This window comes from Lycium ferocissimum, chromosome 9 (genome assembly GCF_029784015.1).
Source record: "Lycium ferocissimum isolate CSIRO_LF1 chromosome 9, AGI_CSIRO_Lferr_CH_V1, whole genome shotgun sequence".
In the NCBI taxonomy this organism is placed as follows: Eukaryota; Viridiplantae; Streptophyta; class Magnoliopsida; order Solanales; family Solanaceae; genus Lycium; species Lycium ferocissimum.
Genome location: NC_081350.1, coordinates 22,931,594 through 22,951,393, shown reverse-complemented (window position 1 = coordinate 22,951,393; position 19,800 = coordinate 22,931,594). Strand labels below are relative to the sequence as shown.

Below are 19,800 nucleotides of genomic sequence, written 5' to 3'. Positions count from 1 at the left end.
TTTAATTTGTTGTGATTTATTTGATTGTGATTTAAATTAATTCTATTTAATAATGTCAAAGAGATTAAGACGTGGTCTTGCGGTAGTAGTAGTGGTATTGTTAGGCGTGGGCTTAATGAGGAAACATTTGTAGAAGAAACACCTAATTTAGGTATTGATGTTGGAGGAAATAATCCACTTTTAGGTCATGAGGCAATGCAACAACATTTTACCGACACTTTTAATGAAGACTTATAGCCTGTTTGGCCAAGCTTCTAAAATCAGCTTATTTTAAAAATACTTTTTTTAAAAGTACTTTTTAGAAAAACACTTTTGGCTAAAAGCAGTTTGTGTTTGGCCAATTAATTAAAAAAATCTTTTGAGAAAATTAATGCTTGGCGAGCTATTAAAAGTGCTTCTATTTGTATTTTTCAAAAAAGTACTTTTCAAAAAAGTCTTTTGGCAAAAACTGCATTTTTTTTTTTGAAAAGCATACCTACGCTTCTAGAAACACTTATTTTTTTCCAAAAGCTTGGCCAAACACCTCACTTTTTTTCAAATAAGCACTTATTAAAAAAATAAGTACTTTTGGAGGGAAAATAAGCTTGGCCAAACAGGCTATTAGATGATGATGATGAAACACAACCCCTCGAAAATCCCATAGGAAATACATGTCCTGCACAATCACATACACAAGACAAACCGTCTAGAACTCGTAAGCCAACAGCTAAAGTTTGGAAATTTATGACTAAGAATAGGAAAAACCAATCAGCTACATGTACCCTATGTGGACAAGTATTTAGTTTTAAACGCAAGGAAGCAGTAAGGATGGTGGAACGGGTACACTAAATTCTCATATGAGAACCAAACATATGGATGTTTGAGGAGAGCAAACGGGTTCAAATGTGGGGGGATTCAAATGACGATAGACCCACGAACCGATAGAAATTTTAAGTATGACAAAAAAAAAGAGCGTGTAGAAATAGCTAAAATGATAGCTTATGATTGTTTACCATTTTCCTTTCCATCGGGTATGGGGTTTTATTCTTACATTCAACGTTGTTATAATCCGTTATTTGAGGGTATTCCTAGAAGTACTTGTAGAGCCGATGTTATAGATTTGTTTAAAAAATATAGATTTTATTTGCGCCATGTATTTAATTCTTTAAATCGTAATGTTTGTCTTACCGCTGATTTAGGTCTTAGTCTTAACAAGTTAGATTTTTTTGCTATTACATGTCATTGGGTTGATGACAATTTGGTGTTATGCAAAAAAAATTATAGCTTTTTTATATGATGAAGGAAAAGATCGTCACGATGGAAAATTTTAGCGGATTCAATGTCTACTATTATGAGATTTTTTAACATTTATAGAAAAATACTTTGTATTGCTTTAGATAATGCTTCTAATAATACAAAGGCGATTGGTCTTTTAAAGAGAGAATTAAACCCTCCGCTAAAAATATTTTTCATGTGAGATGTAGTTGTCACATTTTAAATTTAATTGTTAAAGATGATCTTGACTATTTTGACGATTCTATTCAAAAAGTTAGAAATGCGGTTGCGTTTCTTTTTGTAATCTTAATAGGGGAAGAATTAGAGATTTTAAGAATCTTTGTGTGGAAAATAACTTAGGCCTAAGAAAATTCAAGTAGAAATTGAGACTAGGTGGAACTACACTTACATTATGCTACAACAAGCATATGAGTATAGGATTCCCATACAACAAATTCACAACAAATATAATACTGATAGTGATGATTGGTTAAATTATTCGCATTGGGAAGATGTTAAAGAATGTGTTGAGCTCTTAAAAAAATTTTATAATGCAACTCTTGCTTTTTCTAGACAATTCTATCCCATTAGTGCATCTAATTTTAGCCTACTTAAGCGGAAATAGCTAGAGTTTTACAAGAGTATAAACATAAACCCGGTTATCAAGTGGCTATTTTGAAATGATAATCAAATTTAAGAAGTATTTTTTTCCCATCCCAAATTTATTTATATTGGGTTCTATTTTAAATCCTTGTTTAAAAATGTCTTATACTAAAAATTTGGTTGGTCAAATTTATACATTTTTAGAAATTGAAGCGGGAGTTCAACCATCTTTGGCGAAGCGTCAACTCGCTTATTGATGATGAGTTTAGAAATTTTTTTTCTCATTATTGTAGTTTGGAAAAACAGCTACGCCGTTGCTCCAGCGCTCTACTACTTCTCGAGTAGCAAAAAAGGGCTTGTCGGGTTTAAAAATTTTACGTTCGGCCAAAACTGCAACTTCTTGCATCGCAACTTTGATGAATATAACTTTTATTTGATGCGACAAATGTGGATATCAAGGAACTGGATGACTTGGACGTCTTAGCGTGGTGGAAGAAGTACTAGGCAAGTTATCCGATTCTCGAGAATAGCTCGAGATATCCTTACGGTTCAATATCAACCATGAAACTTCGGAGAGCGCATTTGCCAAGAAGACGGCAAATTGGAGACCATAGACATTTATTATCAGCTTTGAATAACTTGCAAATCTAGTGTGCGTTCGCGATTGGATTAGATCGGAGCGACGCAACCAAAACTTAGAAGCGAAGGAAGGCGAAGAGGAAGAAATTGAAGATTTGATAACAGTGGACCGAAGAATGGAAGACTTTGAAGATATTTGTGATCGAATATAATGTGGAGGAAATTAACGAAATGGTTCAAAATTGGTGATTTTATTATTCGACTATTTCTATACTACTCATGTATTATTTGCAAGTTAAAAAGAACTACAACTTGCAAATAAATGTTATCCAAGAATGAATAAAATATATGACTCATTGAGCTTTCTTTTATTTACTTGTGTTCATATTTTTACTTTTATAAAGTTAGAAATATACCTAAAATATACTAAGAATATACTTAAATTAAAAACTAGAAAGTTATATACTTGAAAAATAACTAAAATATACTATATATTATAAGTATATTCTTAATATATTTTAATTAAATATATATATCTATATATATATATATATATATATATATATATATATTATGAGTATATATAGTATATAGCTTAAACATATATATAACTAAAATATACTAAGACTATATATACTCATAATATATATAACTAAAATATACTAAGAATATACTTATAATTTATAGTATATATATATATATATATATATATATATATATATATATTATAAGTATATTCTTAGTATATTTTAATTATATATATATAACTATATATATTTATATATATTAAGTTATAGAGAAAAAACTTATTTAACCCCTTGTACCCCGACGAAAACTCACTTTATTAACTAAACTTAAGTTGTATTTATATACCCCCTTAACAACTTTTTTCAATTATTTTCCACCACAAAAAATAATATCTCTCGCGATGTGAGGTGTATTATCTCGCGTCATGTCATTCTGCATCATTCTTAGCGTCGTTCTTGGCGTCGTTGTCGTATCAAAATTTACCAACACTTCATTTTTTTTTTTTCTTTTATTATTTTTTCTCTTTCTCTTTCTTCTTCTTTCTCCTAATCCTCACCCAACTGTAACAACCATATCACTTTCTTTATACTGCTTTATGGCAACGCCACTATCTCATTTCTTCTTTTGCTACCGCGCTTAATATACCATACCACAACCAAAAAAATCATTATTATTATTTTTTATTTTTCTTTTATTATATTTTCTCTTTCTTCTCCTTCCTCATCCTCACCACACACCACCATAACCCGCCTCGCTTAAATCAACCCAACTAAAAATTCCATCTTTGTCATCTTCGTCATCTTCCTCCTTATCCTTGTCATTCAAACCTCCATTATCATCAACAAAATACCATCTTGATTTTTATTGATACCAATCGAATTTCGGTCAAAATTAGCAAAATATCAACATGACTCGAAAATCTTTATCCCGAAAAAGAGACCGTTTTATCGGCTTCGTTCCTAGGAAACAACAATTTTGACACAAAAAGTTGAGAATTCTCTCAATTCTTGTTGGTGGGTCATTGATGGTATACTCACCGCAAAATCTTTGACCCATTTAAAAACCAAATCATTTGAACCACTGGGATTGCTAGAAAAAGAAAGGAAAAAAATCGAAAAAGAAGAACGAGAAGATGACAGCAAGACTATGGCGATTAGAGGATGGGAAAGAAGAAGAAGAAGAAGGATGAGACCCTAGTGATGTTGTTATTGTTGTTTAATTTGCCTATTAGCTAATTAGTTGTTGTTGTTTAATATGTTGATTAGCTAAAAGAGTAAAGAAAGAGGAAATTTAAAATTTAAAAAAGAAAAGAGCAGAGACGATGCAATGAGAGGATGGGGAAGAAGAAGGAGAGAGAGAGGGGGGGGGGGGTGGGGGTAGAAGGAGAACAGTGGGGCCATCTTTATTTTTATTTTTATTTTATGTTTTAATTGTATATTATTTTTATTTTATTGTTTAATTGTATAATAATATATATATATATATATATATTAGCGGGTCCACTTTTTGTGTTGTTTACTCTCTTAATTTTTTTATTTTTTTTTATTTTTGCACGTCAGCATTTGGGGTTGTATTTAATTAAGATGAAAGTTGTTAAAGGAAGTATATAAATACAACTTAAGTTTAGTTCTTAAAGTGAATTTTCGTACGAGTTCGGGGATTAAATGATGTTTTCTCTAAGTTATATAACCTAAGTATGCGATACATATATTGATATATATATAAGTATATTCTTACTATATTTTAGGTATATATATATATATATGTATACGCATATACGAATTTATAAACTTAGAAAACAATTAAGCTATAAATAACATAAGTTATAATATATAAGTTATAAGTATATATAGTATACTTAAAGTATGTATATAAGTTATAAGTATATATATATATATATATATATATATATATATATATATATATATATAACCTAAGTATATTGATATATATACGTATATTCTTACTATATTTTAGGTACATGTAGTATATAGTGTTAACTTAAGCATATAACTTAATATATATATGTATACACGTATATTCGTATTCTTGATTTCTTTATTATAAGCATGTTAGTCGATAAATATTTAAACTTTACTTATAAACTTGTATAACATATGTAAATATACCTACAATATACTATAATATATATATATAATACAAAAAAAAAAAAAAGGTTTTGAAGCTTTTTAACCGGACCGGTTCCGGTTTGAGGTTTGAAACCCGTGGCCAAACCAAGTTAAACGGTTAGGTTTTTTAACCGGAAACCGGCCGGTTCCCTAACCAGTTACCGGTCCGGTTCAGGTTAAACCGGTTAACAGGCCTAACTACGACCCTCAACATGATTAAACTTCTTAACTTAAGATCTTCATATATCATAATGTATGTTCGTACTAGAATTGCATTTTGAGTCACCATGCTAGACCATTTTGACCCAATAGCTCATTCTACGTACAACCACGGCGAGTCTACGGGTCAAACCGAAATAGATTAATTACTGAAAGAAAAGGGCGGATTTTACTACTCTATTACATGTTTTTATTGCGTACAAGTTTATGCTCATTTGGATGCAATGAGATTAGACAAAAGACTGTTTTATGTGACGCATCCTCCACAGGAGCGAATAATATTACATTCAGCTCAAGATGCATAATGCTTATAAAGAGCTTAAACATACAAGGGAAGTAGCACACAAAACCAATTTAAAATACATCCAGATTTCAGCATTAGTTAGATTAGACCAAACTTCCATATTTGGGATCATTTAACAGAATATAATAAAAATTACTGTTTCACTTGCAAAATCCATATTTTGATGATTAACAGAAGATGATAACAGTGTACGTGGTTGGCTCACGCACAAAATACTCATGAACCGATAGAAACAAGCGTTCTAGGGTGCTTACAGAAGCAGCACGCTGGTCAAGCAATTGTTATGATGCAAAACAGATATTGCAAAATTTAAGTCAAGAAAATAGAAATAGAAAATTAAAATAAGTAAACCTTAAATCTGATATTAAGACTACAGACGTAATTCCATGTGTAATGATGACGTGCCAAACAAACTTATTGACAGGCAAAGCAGAGCAGGCAAGACAACATATTCTTGAAAACTTACTACATTTTAGTGGGTATAATAACCTTACCGTTCAAATTATTCCTGCATACAACATATATGATAATCTGTGCTCACCTCGCCGTGTAACAAGCTGGCACTAGCAGCTAAAATGACTGAAGCAAAGAGACATGATGAGAATTCAGCCAATAGCTAGCAAACTGCTGCGCAGATATAGCAGAATACTTAGACAGAAACTGGTGTAAGAAGATTCGCCCAGAACAATGAGGCCACATCTCAAAGACAAAGACTCAATCAGCTGAACATCTTGGACAAAGGCAGTCAAAGCAAGCTCTTCGACTGGAAAGGCCAATGGCGAGTGGTCCTCTACATTCATGCATATCATTCTACAATTTTGATGTGTGCAACTACTACTTGCCAGCCCATACTTTGTTCGTCAGAAAATGGAAAAGAGATATTGATAGAAAAAAGAAAGAACATGATGAAGTTAACAGAAATAACTGACGGTTTTTAAAGGCAAAAAGGGGGGGTTAAAGGCAACCTTTGAAAACAAAACACTAGCTTTGTGTGGAAAAGTAGAAGAGAAACTTCAAATTTCAAAATATATGTGTCACTCTAGAGTCTAGAGGGAACATTTTCATAAAATTGGAACCAGCTCTTAATCCCAGATAGACAGAAATTATGGAGATTTTTCCCTTAAAAGAGGACTGATATTTTGACAGGTGATACTAAAAAGAGTAGGTGAAAGAAGGAAAAAGAAAAAGCAAAAAGAAGCAGCCAGCATATAAAGCCAAAGGGAACTAAAATCCTCATGAGCATATCTGCTCCAACACTGCCTTATGAACCCAAATGGAGCACCACTCACAATTTAGTTTAAACGAGAACATCAAATCCCCAACCTCCCTTGAACAGATTAGGTACCTGCCAGTCGCGTGTCATGCCGTTCCTCATCCTTAATACGAACATAAAGAAATACCACTACAACCTGAGGTGAGGCGCGTCATATCCGCAGAGATTCAAGAAACAGAAGCATCTAGCGATGTATGTAGCCAGCTGGGATCCACAATCTTCAAAATTGAAGATCCCGCAGCAGGGCAGAGAAGAACGAAACCACAGAGTGTAGAAGCAGAAAACCAATGAAGCAGTACCAGGAAGACACCTCGGCACAAGAAAACAAAAACATAAATCTTCAGCAACATTCTTTGTGATTTTCTTCATAAAATAACAGCTAACATGAAATCCAAAATATAAGTCTATGATATAGATTCTTAAAAAGGGTAATATTAAGAAACAACAAAAACCAACACTTATGATACCAAAGCAAGAACTTAAAACATAACCAAAACCACCAGTTTAAGCTGAGGGCCTGGCCTCACTTACACAGCTGTGATTAAGTCAAGGACAGTAACACAAATCGAAAAACTCCTGCACGTCAGACTATCATCTCTTCCATTCAACTTCGGCTTCTGAGACGCTCCCTGAGTCCATTTCTGCGTATAATCAGCGCATAAATTAAGAACAATGCTTAATCATAATCTTTAGGAAAAAGAAAATAAACATATTGTAGCATCAAAAAGAGCATATGCAAAGACATTAACCCGGTATATATTACGAAAGAGAAGTGTCAGCTATGTTCACATAAAAAAAAGAACCCTAAATATGTAAATAGAGACTTTACCCATTAGCATATGGAGCTTCATCTCTGCCGCGATATGGCGACCGGCTATAGCTGCGACCGCGTGGTGACGGGCTTCGGCGCCTAGGGGAACGCCCACGAGGACTATAGCTCCTGCTTCAAGGAGGGGGAAATCAGAAGAAACTGAGAGAACAGCAGCAAATTACATGTGAAGATGATCACGAATATAGAAAAGATCTCAAATTGTTAATAGAATCCTAGTCAATGATACATCCTTCAGTTTCTCACCTACGACCATAACTTGGGCTCCTTCGGTATCTAGGAGGGCTTCGACTTCTACGTCTTCCAGGACCTCCACCTCCACGCGTTCTGCACTCCCGAGCAAAATGACCAGACTCACCACACTCGTAGCACTTCAAATCAGAGCCGCCAGAGCGACCTCGGCCCCCTCCACGGCCCCCACGACCTCCTTCTCTAGAATTATGTGAAAGCTCCACCCTCCATCCATTCTTACCTATTTCATAGAATCAGGGATAAAATACAGTTCAAGAAGTGCTTCATAGCTTAACATACCACCAGTGTTTAGAAATGCTAGGATAAGAAAGAAATACACAGACACCCATGTTTAGATAAACTAACTAAATTAGGGTTTTAGCTCAGAGCAAGGCCAAATATAGCATGGCCATCACAGAGATAAGAGAAACTCATTCAAAAAGCTTCATAATATGCCTCAGTTGGTGCAAACAGTCAAATAACAATACCGTCGATCTCTCTGATTGCATCTTGTGCATCCCGTCGATCATCAAAGTCAATAAAAGCGTAGCCAGGGGGGCGTCTTGCAACCCAAACACTGTAAACAAATTTGTGAGTTAGGAATGATGGAAAGCAAACCAGTTAAGTATCATAAATATAATGTATAAGAATGCAAGATAACAGCAACTAATGCTCTTAAGAGATAAAAACTTATGAACAAATGGCTCCCTTAGCCAGGCTAGACCCTCCAAGTCTTCAACTAAGTACTGACAGAGGAAAATGTCCTTTATGACTTAACCGTGTATGCTAGGGAAAATGTACATGCAAAAAATTACGACTCCTATTTGGAAGTTGGGTGTTTTTATAGATTTCTCTTTTTTTTTTTTTTTTTTTTTTGGGGGGTGGGGGGTGGGGGGGGGGGAGGGGAGAGAATGGTACCGATGTAAAGGAGGGATGGAACATGAGGACTTCCCATGGTGTCACCCATCCTAGTACTACTCTAGCCCAAACACAAATTTTATAGAATTATTTACATAAGCATTTGCTAAGAGCCTAAACTTCAATAAGCATTCTCATGATAGTTCTTTCCACAAAAGTACAATCACAGACAACGTTACGTTTCTGATATTATTCTACTAAAGACCAAATTACAGCTTTAACTTGCATGAAACTGATCCATATGCTAAAAAAAGGCATAGAAATCCCAAACTATCTTTAAGAATTTCCACCTTGCCAAGTAATTTAAAATGTCAATATATGTTCATCTCCTTCTGGTTGCTTATAGGTTTTTTTATTTTTCAATCAGTCACTCCAAAACTGCTCTTTTCTCTTTTCCAATAAGTGCAACTCAATTAGCTCAAGCACAATATATGTAAGATGTTCACCCTTTATGCAAAGAATAACAGTACAGAAAGAATTGAGCTTTGTTTCTATTTCTGGCCAACTTGCTAATCAGAACCACCTGTGCATCTTCAACCAAGACTGGAATTAAACTTAGTTCATTATAAAATTAGAAACATATGCCCTCAATCTCCTCTAAAAACTTCTCAGCATGGCCATAAAGCCATGAAGCCTCGCTCTATCTTCTTGTAAAATCCCAGGAGTCAAAGGCATGTGAACACTGAGCTGTTCAGCCACAAGAAGTATAACAAATTAAGACTTTATGTTACAAACCAAATAGGCAAAAATTTAAACACTATTGCACCCAAAAGTGTGGCCTAGTAGTCAATGAATTGGGTGCAAACCTTGAAGACCGAGGTTCAAATCATGACAGAGACAAAAAACACTAGATGGTTTTTTTCCATCTTCCTAAGCCTTTTGCTGGACAGTGCCTAAGCCTTAGCAGACAGAGTTAGCCGGAACCTTTACTGGTGGGAGGTTGCAGGTACCCGCGGAAAAGCCAAGGTGGGCGCACGCTGGCTCGGGTACTATTGTTATCCCAAAAAAATAAAAAATTAAATACTATTATTATAAGTTGTTCATGTCTTCCATCTTACTGTTAAACGAACCGATTCGAATCCAAATTCCAAACAATAATAAGCATCTTTAAAATGGAGATAAAGGAAACAGTATTAATGGCCTTTAGTTGCAACATCAATGGTCTAAGGTGCTACACCTCAGCAAATAAAACCAACAAAAAACAACAAATTGCACAAAATTCAATTATGTGATGGGCAGTTAATGACTCATAATTTCAACTGGTGCAGGTGAGCATGAAGGAAAATAACAAGGGAAAGAATTAATTGCACAATACAACCATGCATACCAATCACCAAGAGATGTAAATCTTGGAACTTGCTTTACCTTCTTATAACTCCAAAGATGCGGAATTCGTCTTCAAGCTCTCTTTCACTGACCCTAGGGTCCAGATTTCCGACATAGACTCTTGACATCTTCAATACACACCTATTGGGGAAACAGAAAAGTACAGTCAACTCTTAACATTAATAAGACCATCAAGAAATCAAATACCACTCACAAAACACCATTTTCCTAGTAACATAATAATATCCTCAAACTATAAGCAATTCTTTCCACTTAAAAAATACAAACTTTCAGTGTCACTCACTATGTGAAAATGCCTTTACAAAACTATGTTTAAGATATGCACCACATATATGGAATAAGCACAAGATAAAGAAATAATTCAAGAGTTCAAATTAATCAAACAACATACGATTGCTGTAACCAGATTTCTAAAGGAAAATGGATTTTATCCCATTCACCATAAGTTCGAAAATACTATTACATATCAAACAATTAAAAGAGAAACAGCAAGACAACTAAAGCAACTCTTTTACAACAGTTCAAGCAACTCTTCCACGGCACACAAGATCTATTTTTCAAATTCACCGAAAATTTCAGAGAGAAAAACTGAAGATAGCAACTAAAAAAACTCCTATATAAACTGAACGAGCTATACATAAATTTAAGAGTTGAATCCAATGAAACCATCAACAGTTCAGTAAAATAAATATAAGAACAAAAAAATAACAGGGAGGAGTGAAACAAGACATATTTTCCCTATTCTATCAAAAATTAAGTAAGAAAACTAGAAATCTACTGCAAGTTGTTGAATCTATGCAAAGTTGGTTATACATCACAAATAAATTGAAGAATCTAACAACTCAACAAAATCAGTACATCTTTTCTCCAATAATTTCAAGATCAGATGAGCTTATAAGTGATGTTTGGCTGGAGAAATTGGGAAAGTAGAGGCATACCTGAAACCCTAGCGAAACACGAAACTGTAGAACAAGGGCTTTGATTTGGTGTTCTATTGAACGGGACATGTAAAAAGGACCTTACCCGATAATATGATTACTATATATATAGGCAGAAGTGGTTATTTGTGCAAATGGCCTTTTCTGATGCCTATTTAAAATTTGGGAAAACAACACAAAATATCCCTAAAAATGTAAAATATTTATCCCTCCTAAACTAATTTCGCTTCTTACCCAATCGGCCAAAAATATTTATCCGATTACCCCCTCGTCCAAAATCCTTCCTCCATGATACCATCGATGTATATTTATATATCATGATGGTATCATGGAGGTCATTGAGGACTACGAGAAGAACTGAAGCAGTCACCATCTCAATATATTTATGTACTACGATGGTATCATGAAAGATTGAGAAGTGTCTTATTGAAGGATTGAAGCAGTCCTCCACGATACCATCACATTATATGTATATCAGATGATGATATCATGGAGATTTTTTATTTTTTTTTTAGAAAAGTGTCTTTTGAATGCATGAACATGATACAATCTCAGTATATTTATATATCAGGTTGGTATCATAATTTTGAGAGCATTTTGGGTAAATAATTTTAGGGGCATGAAAATAAGAAAGACACGGGAGGTAATTATTTTATTTTCAGGGGTTAACGTCGTTCTTTCACCTATAAATTTTTTGCTCAATAGCTCAGTGGTTTCAATTTCTTTGCCAGAAAAAAAAAAGTTATAAAATCATCTAATTATTTTAAAGGTAAAATGTAGTCCTGACTATTGAGGCAGAATTTAAATACCTAAAAGTACTAATGTTATTGTGGACAACGGAATTTTATTAAATTTAAATCCATAAGAAATTCTGATTATATTAAGTTCAAGATATATTAGTCCAAATAAATATTGTGGATTAATGTAATTGAATTAATTATTTAAGTCCAATAAATATGAATTTAATTAAGGGTCCAACTTCGTTGGGCTAGTCCATTTGTTTGGGCTACAAATGATGAGCCCACTTTGTCAAGCCCAAGATGTCATCTTATCCTAGAGGCCCAAATTGGTGTCACATGTCAAATGACGTGGCATGCCTAGTCAAACAAAGGAGCCTATAGGATTATGTCACGTGTAAACAAGCCTAGTCAAATCAAAGGCCAATGAAAGTGTGCCACGTGTACAAGTGACATATTCCGGCTAATCAAATATCGCCATGTCAACTGAAATCTGATTGGCCGAAAGGAGTTCGTCCTTATCACAACTCCTCCATCCTACAACAATAAATAGGGGCTTCATAATTCAGAAAAGGGACTAGAAATTCTAATAAGAAGCCAGAGAGAGCTCGTGGATCAAACGCTGCAGATTTCTCTACAAGCTAAAAGCATTCACTCAAGTATTTCTCTAGAAGCTCTAGAGATCAAGACCGAGATTCAAGATCAAGCTTCAAGCCCTTGAATCCAAGTATAAGTTCAAGTTCAAGACCACCAGATTCAAGATCAAGCTCAAAAACTCTTGAATTCAAGTATAAGTCAAGATCAAATCCAGCAAGTTCAAGATTAAACTCAAAAGCCCTTGAATTTATTATAGAAGTGTAGAATCAGAGAATTCATAGAGATTGTCATATTTTGAAATCAAATACTACGATTGTTGCGATATTTCCTGTCTTGATTATTATTTTCTTGACGTGAATTTTATTGTCTATAGTCCATAAATTGTTAAAGTTTCTACAACTACTAAACTAAGTAGTACACGTTTTTTTTCCCTCTACCTGAGGTTGTTTCGTGATATCCTTTGTAGCTTGACCCTAAGCAGTCCCTTGATCAACTCCATGTTCTCTTTCTGTTAACTTTGTGTGTTCAAAGCAGTAAATAAGAAAATAGATGAAATAGAAATTTTCAAACCCACAAATGTCTTGTGTTTTCTTAAGAAATTTAATCCCTTCACAGCTATCAAGGTACTGATTAATTCCTTCCAGAATAGAACAAAAACTATTATACAGTAGCAGTAATGCAAGTTGCAGAACTTCAACGAATTCAAATGGTGGTAGCAAATTATATTGGATACTTACGCTTGCTTATGAAACGATGCAGAATGCAGAAGAGCGAGGAGATAAAAAAATTGATAATATTCGGTGAGTAAAACTGAGGTGAAGCCTCGAAATTTATAGCAGAACTCTGGGTATCAACAGGTACGGACATGTTTGTACCTAAAGACAGTTTCTGTTCGAAACAATAATTACAGTTTGCGGAAATAAAAATTCTGTTAATTTTAATTTAAAATTCTGTACGGAAATTATTAGAATATACTAGTATGTAGCATTATTTAGTATGTAAATATTTGTTAGCGAACTTTAAAGTATTAAATTTAATGAAGAAATTTAGGAGAGCTACATTATGCCCATTTCTACATTAATTCAAAAATTGATGTCTAATATCTATATATTTTGTTCTCTTATCTTTGTCAGGGTCTTTTTAGCAATATCAATCGCATACAACCTACATAAACATCATAGTGTTTACTAATAAGGGTTGTGGTGGAGTGACGAGTGCTCCTTAATCCTTAAAGAGGTTTGAAATGTGGGAATTTCCCGCACGAGTCCGAATTTAATCGAGTCCCAGTGAGGATATCAGGGGTGGGAAACCAAAAAAAAAGGAACATCATAGTGTTTGCAACCCAAGTCAAAGTCTTTATTAAACTAGTGAAGGGGTCTTCATTGACGGTCTCATTCAAATTTAAGGTTCACTCTCGAAATCTTATTTTGGAGTTTGTTCTATGTTGTAGGATTGTTTCTACAAGTATTAAATAAGTTTCTTGTTTCTACAAGTATTAAATAAGTTTCTCTTTATTTTTGAATTATCTTCACATCAATAGGTGCTAAAGGTAAATTTTGGTATTGACTTATTGAAAATTTAAAGAGATTGTTCGTAAACTGAAATTCCATGTTAATTGTAATGACCCGGTTGGTCGTTATGCGTGCTTTGACCATTCTATCCTTGCTAGTACTTCCCCAAGGCTAGAAATGAGCGAACCTAAATAATTTGATTGCGATATGTTGTGTTTTTTTTTAACTTGGTTTGGCTGTTGGCTTGTGTTCATAGGGCCTTTGAATGATTTTGATAGACTAAGTATAAAAATGTTGGAATTTTCGTGCTCACTGGTTCACAACGCCTCGTTGCAGCGAAGATTTTTCGTTGCAGCGAAGACTTGGTTCGCTACAACGAAGGGTGGGAAAATCCCAGGGTTCGTTGCAGTGAGCGACCCGTTCGCTGCAACGAGTTTGTTGCAGCAAGACTTGGGTCGCTGCAACGAAGATCACTTAAGTCTAATGACGAGTTTAAGTAGTTATTTTGTGCCCACACTTCTCATAATCCCCAAAATAGTTCCCAATAGTATAGAGGCGAATTTCTAAAGCTAGGACACTATTCTCCATCAAAGGTAAGCCTTAATCACCAACTTTCTTCGCTTAATGTTCATATTAGATTCTTGTTTCAATCAAAAGGCCCTTAACGGGAATTGAAGGGTAGAACACAAACACCAAGAAAACCTTAGAATACTAATGGGTTACTGTTTATTGTTGTTTAATGTTGTTTAATCATCTAAGAGAAGAGATTATCACTTCCTAGGATGAGAACTGGTTATTCAATGATGGAAATTGCTTGTTGAGACCTAGGGTTCCAATAAAAATAAGAACTTTGGCTAAAAACATATTTGTAAGGTTAAATTGATTGTAGAACCCATAAATGGATAATATGATTGTTGAGACTAGAATTAGGATGAATATGTTCCTAAGGAAAGTGAACCATTGATTAAGGATAGAAGTGGAGGGGTTGTCTTCCCAAATTGTTATTATTGAGTTAATGCTCATTTACTTACTTAGCATTATGATTTCTAGACTTTGAATGTTCTGAGGCATTACGGAAGGGAAAGGCTGTTGCAAAGTGATTCTATTGCTCAAATCTACTTTGAGGTAGGTTATGGTTTACTTGAGTTAGACTTTGATTAGTTGATGTATATGTCGTAGAATTTATAGGAGAAAGCATGTCTAGGTTTTCGGACATGGAGTTTGGGTGATCGTTGTTAGTTGTATGATTAAATTGTGTGAAGTGATTCTCCATTGTTGTGGTTGATAAACTTGAATTGTATTCTTAAGACTGTTGAAAGGGAGGTGTTCATATATACCCTTCGGAGACGAATTGTAATAGCTACATATTATATTATCATTGAGCAGATAATTTGTGAGTCTTATTGTGACTTGTGATATTTGATTATACTTCATTGGTGTTGACTTGATACGTATTCTTGAATTATTCTTGTGATGTGATTATGAGGCAATTATTGATGATGATTGGGATGGAACATATACATCTCTTAAGGCACATTTGACAGGGGGTGACGATGTAACCAAGTTATGAGCTCGTGGTCCGCGGTCCGTTCCGGAACGAGTGGTACATAGACACCATGGGTCCCCTGCAGGTCATGCCTATTTGGGGAGAACATTACCATTTAGCATGTGTGTACATACAAGGGAGATTTTTATCATTTATTGCATTACATTTGGCCTGTCTAGTGGTGTTTTTTGTTGATGATTGGCGACTGATGTTTGAGTGAGTAATGTTCGAGGATACTTGTTGTGTTTTCATGTTGGTTGTGCTTGTCTGCTTATTGCATTTATTTTATGTATGTATGCATGATACTAATTTTAGTCGGCCTATGATATCTACCATTACGTGTTGTTTGTGCTGACCTACACTTGCTGCACTTTTTTGTGAGTGCAATTTTTGAGCCAGAGACGTCTTCCAGACCTGGCATCTAGTTGAGGTTATCCGTTATCAAGATTCGAGGGTGAGCTCCTATCCGTGCCATGCCACTTGGAGATCTTTTCTTATTTCAGGTGTCTATTTTCATCTCAGACATTATGTTTATTTTAAACAGTTATTTCTTCTCTTTAGACATTATTAGTTAGAGATCTTGTACGATGACTTTCAGATTTTGGGGATGTAATAGCTAGATTTCCACATTTGTTATTTATTTATATTATTGTTAGATTATTTTATCATTTATTCGTGAGTAATATTTTATAATTAACTTAAGTAATTGGAATTGGCTTGATAATGGGTTAAGGGATTGGTTCGCCCATTATAGGACTAGTGTGGGTGCCACTCACGTCTGTCTGGGACGTGACATTAATATTTAGAATTGATAAAAGCGGCCTGATTTATTCAAAGTCCGTGTAAATTTCTGGAGTTTAAATGATAAAGGATTAAACTATATGGATTTTCCGTGAAATTCACATATAAGTGTTTCTGAATTCCGAGACACTATCCTGTACTTTTAAAGAGCATAAAAAATAAACATTCGAAAAACCCAGACTATAGGAGCGGGTCTCTGCTTCTCATTTAAGTTAGGAATATGGTTGTAGAAATATTATTTTCGCATAAATGAGTGACTATATCGAGATATTGTGACTCATTTTAAATATCAGTCCTAAAAGTGGGTCATCGTGAATTTTACCCATTAAGTCTGAGGTGATGGAAGAGTTTTTTTATTTTATTTTTTATTATTACTGCTTCTAAAAGTTTTATATGATGATTTTTGCTAACATTGACATTTTGAAACATATATACAACTTAAATTAATTAGTCGCACAAATTACCAACTTATTGACATTTAATTGTTTTATTTCTTTATACTGAATTTTCATACAATTTGTGAAAAATGTCTAGCTAAGTCAGTAAATTTTGTATGTCTTGAAAGAAAAATCTCCCAAGTACTAATTTAAGTTTTATTCTTTTAAACAAAAAAGGGCATAGCTACTTCTAAAAGCATTGTTCAATACTGTAGACATTAATACATTAGACTTGTTTCCAAAATACTTTTCTCTTGTATTATCACATTTGACCCTTATTTTCAGACCAATATATAGTTTATACTGGAAAATTGTTATCCACTGCGACGTTCGAAATAAAAAAAATAAACATATATAGAAATAAAAGTTTTGCGCTCACAAAATGCACTGTATGTTCATAAGGAGTTTAATCCTCTCAAAATATCCAAGGTATAAATTTTTTTTTTCCAGGATAGAACAAAATACCTTTGATGGAATAGCGGTACTTCAAATTCCAGCAATCTTCCAATGACAAGACCGGAGCAAATAACATGACTCTATTTGTTTTGAAGATATAGTGTAGAGAAGAGGTGAGAGAGAAATTTCAAAATTCAATGAAAAAATCTAAGGCAAGACCTCTGACTTTATGACCAACGAATAGGTGAACCCGATGTCTTCTTGGAAAAATGGTGGTGCTTTTACGAGAAAAGGCATGTGCCTTTTTGGGAAAAGTCTGAAGTCTTTATATAAAAAATGCGCGAAAAATAAAACCTTCATTTTTCATTCACACAAAAAAAAAAAAAAAAAAAAAAACCAACACAAACAACATTTTAGTAAATAGATTTAGAATCAAATAGTCCATAAAGCGAGGCTAAAAGTTGCAGAACATTACAAGTAATGATTTTTGGCAAAAAAGTATATGAGAGGTGTCAATGAACACTTAAAAACCGATTTAACTGACCAAATCGTACCATACCAAACCGATTATTAGGTTTCTTTTGATAATACTGTAAGTTTTTATATTAATCCATAACCATACCGAATAATAGTGTAGGTTTTAAAGTTTATGAAAATATACCGAACCGTACCGATTAATGTATATATTAAAAATATATTTTATATATTAAGTTTAAAAAAGCACTAAATTTATTTCCTTGGATCTTTGGATTATGAAATTATTACAAGCCAACAAGTAATTAAAACCAAAAGTTCCTACTCCCAAACCTATTTTGCTACAGTGTTGAAATTAAATTCAAACTTCAAACGTATTCTTAATCTTTTGACTTACTAAGAGTAGTGAGATAAATTTAACTTTCATAACATACCGATTACTAACTGCTAAAAGAGAGAAAGGTTCAGCTTTGACCATATGCTTAATCTTTTGATTTACAAAGAGCAATGAGATAAATCTAACTTTCATAACATACCAATTACTAAATTGCTAAAACTGCAAAACAAGTATTAAGATGTTTGCACAATGCATATCTTTTTACTAGTGTGATTTATATGTTTCTCGTCTTTGTTTAATTTATTTTGTGTTGCTATAAAATAGTAGAATGAATCTCTTTTATAAGCATCTTATTCTTCAACTTTGAAAGTAAATGTGCCTAGTGAGTTTTGACAAAATCCTATGCAAGTATGCATGCTATCGCGTTCTAACTTTTACTAGCGACTCTTACATAATGTCTTAAAAAACCCGAAAAATAACCGAACCGTATCGATACCGAAGAGAACCGAGATGATTGTTACGGTTTTGAAAAGTTGAATTTTGGTTATTCAAAATAGAGGAACCGAAAAATTGGTACAGTATAAATTTTATAAAATAACCAATCGAACTGAACCACTGACACCCTCAGATTTGGACGAGTTGTCATCCATAATATTTGTACTGGTCGAATTCAGGGTTAATTTAATTGAACGTCGTTCGACTTTTATTTTGTCTTTTCTTCACCAGAAATACTAAAAGAAAAAAATTAAATTAAATTCACTCAACTTTATTTTGAGTATCTCCGGAAGTCACTAAATATTCTTTTGTAACAAAAAAGTCTCTCAACTTTAATTAAGAATCACAAAAGTTTTTAAGAGGAAAGAAATGAGACATTTGCCCTTATATTTAAGCAAAGTTGATTGGCTTTTTGGTTGTAAGAAAATGTTTGGTAAAGTTAATGATCTTTCATTACAAAAAAATAGTTTAGCAAATTTGGTAAAATAAATAAAAGCTTAAATGTCTTGAATGCATTAACTTTTATTGTATTAAGAAAGGATATGGTCTATGCACATCCAAATGCAAATGAGCCCTTGTTTAAATGCCAAGATACTCAAGACTTTTTTGATTAATAGAAACAGAGGAAGAAGAAGAATAAAAATTACATCGCAGAAGAGAAAGAAAGGAGAAGAAAAAGCTTTAAATTTGAAGGATGAAATGCTACCTTTAAACTACTAGCCTGTTTGACCAAACTTATTTTTCTCTAAAAGTACTTATTTTTTTCAATGAGTGTTTATTTTAAAAAAGTGAGGTGCTTGACCAAGCTTTTGGGAGAAAATAAGTGTTTATGGGGAGTAACAAAAATTGTTTTTCAGAAGCTAAAAAAATAGTTTTTGACGAAAAGTACTTTTTTGATAAACATTTTTGAGAAAAATACACTTAGAAGCATTTTTTAAAAGCTTGGCCAAAAACTAATTTGTGCTTAAAGTATTTTTAAAATTAATTGGTCAAACACAAACTGTTTTTTGCCAAACATATATTTTTTTTTAAAAAAAAAACACTTTTCAAAATAAGCAGATTTTAGAAGCTTGACCAAACAAACTATCATAAACGATCATTCGCAAGATCTACTCTCGCAAGAATTGCAAATTATATTTAAAATGATTGGAAACTAATAAAACAACGGAAGACACCAATAGAATAAAATAAATCAAGCAAGCCTTCTCTGAATTTGTTTTATATGCATCATTTAAAATTGGTGTTCAAGATTTCCAAAATTCCAAAATGATAGTGAAGTAGATTTCACTCAGCGCAATCGTGTTCGAAAAAGTGAAA

At 33.4% G+C, this 19,800-nt stretch overlaps 1 protein-coding gene across 1 annotated transcript; it reads right to left on the bottom strand.

The window, feature by feature from the left end:
- Positions 1-7,228: 7,228 nt before the first annotated feature.
- Positions 7,229-11,289, bottom strand: LOC132029913 (serine/arginine-rich splicing factor RSZ22A-like). The gene is made up of 6 exons (XM_059419320.1): positions 11,153-11,289; positions 10,233-10,334; positions 8,438-8,526; positions 7,965-8,190; positions 7,719-7,829; positions 7,229-7,530 (listed from the first exon to the last, which is right to left on the bottom strand). The coding sequence occupies exons 2-6, from the start codon at positions 10,319-10,321 to the stop codon at positions 7,494-7,496; spliced, it is 552 nt and encodes a 183-aa protein (XP_059275303.1). The 5' UTR covers positions 10,322-10,334; positions 11,153-11,289; the 3' UTR covers positions 7,229-7,493.
- Positions 11,290-19,800: the final 8,511 nt, after the last annotated feature.

What these genes read in the sequence shown, in the direction of transcription:
- LOC132029913 (XM_059419320.1), bottom strand. Translation starts at nt 10,321, where the DNA reads ATGTCAAGAGTCTATGTCGGAAATCTGGACCCTAGGGTCAGTGAAAGA. An exon ending in ATCTTTGGAGTTATAAGAAG is followed by an intron (nt 8,527 to 10,232) that starts GTAAAGCAAGTT and finishes ATTTGTTTACAG; the next exon opens with TGTTTGGGTTGCAAGACGCC. An exon ending in GAAGCTCCATATGCTAATGG is followed by an intron (nt 7,531 to 7,718) that starts GTAAAGTCTCTA and finishes GATTATACGCAG; the next exon opens with AAATGGACTCAGGGAGCGTC.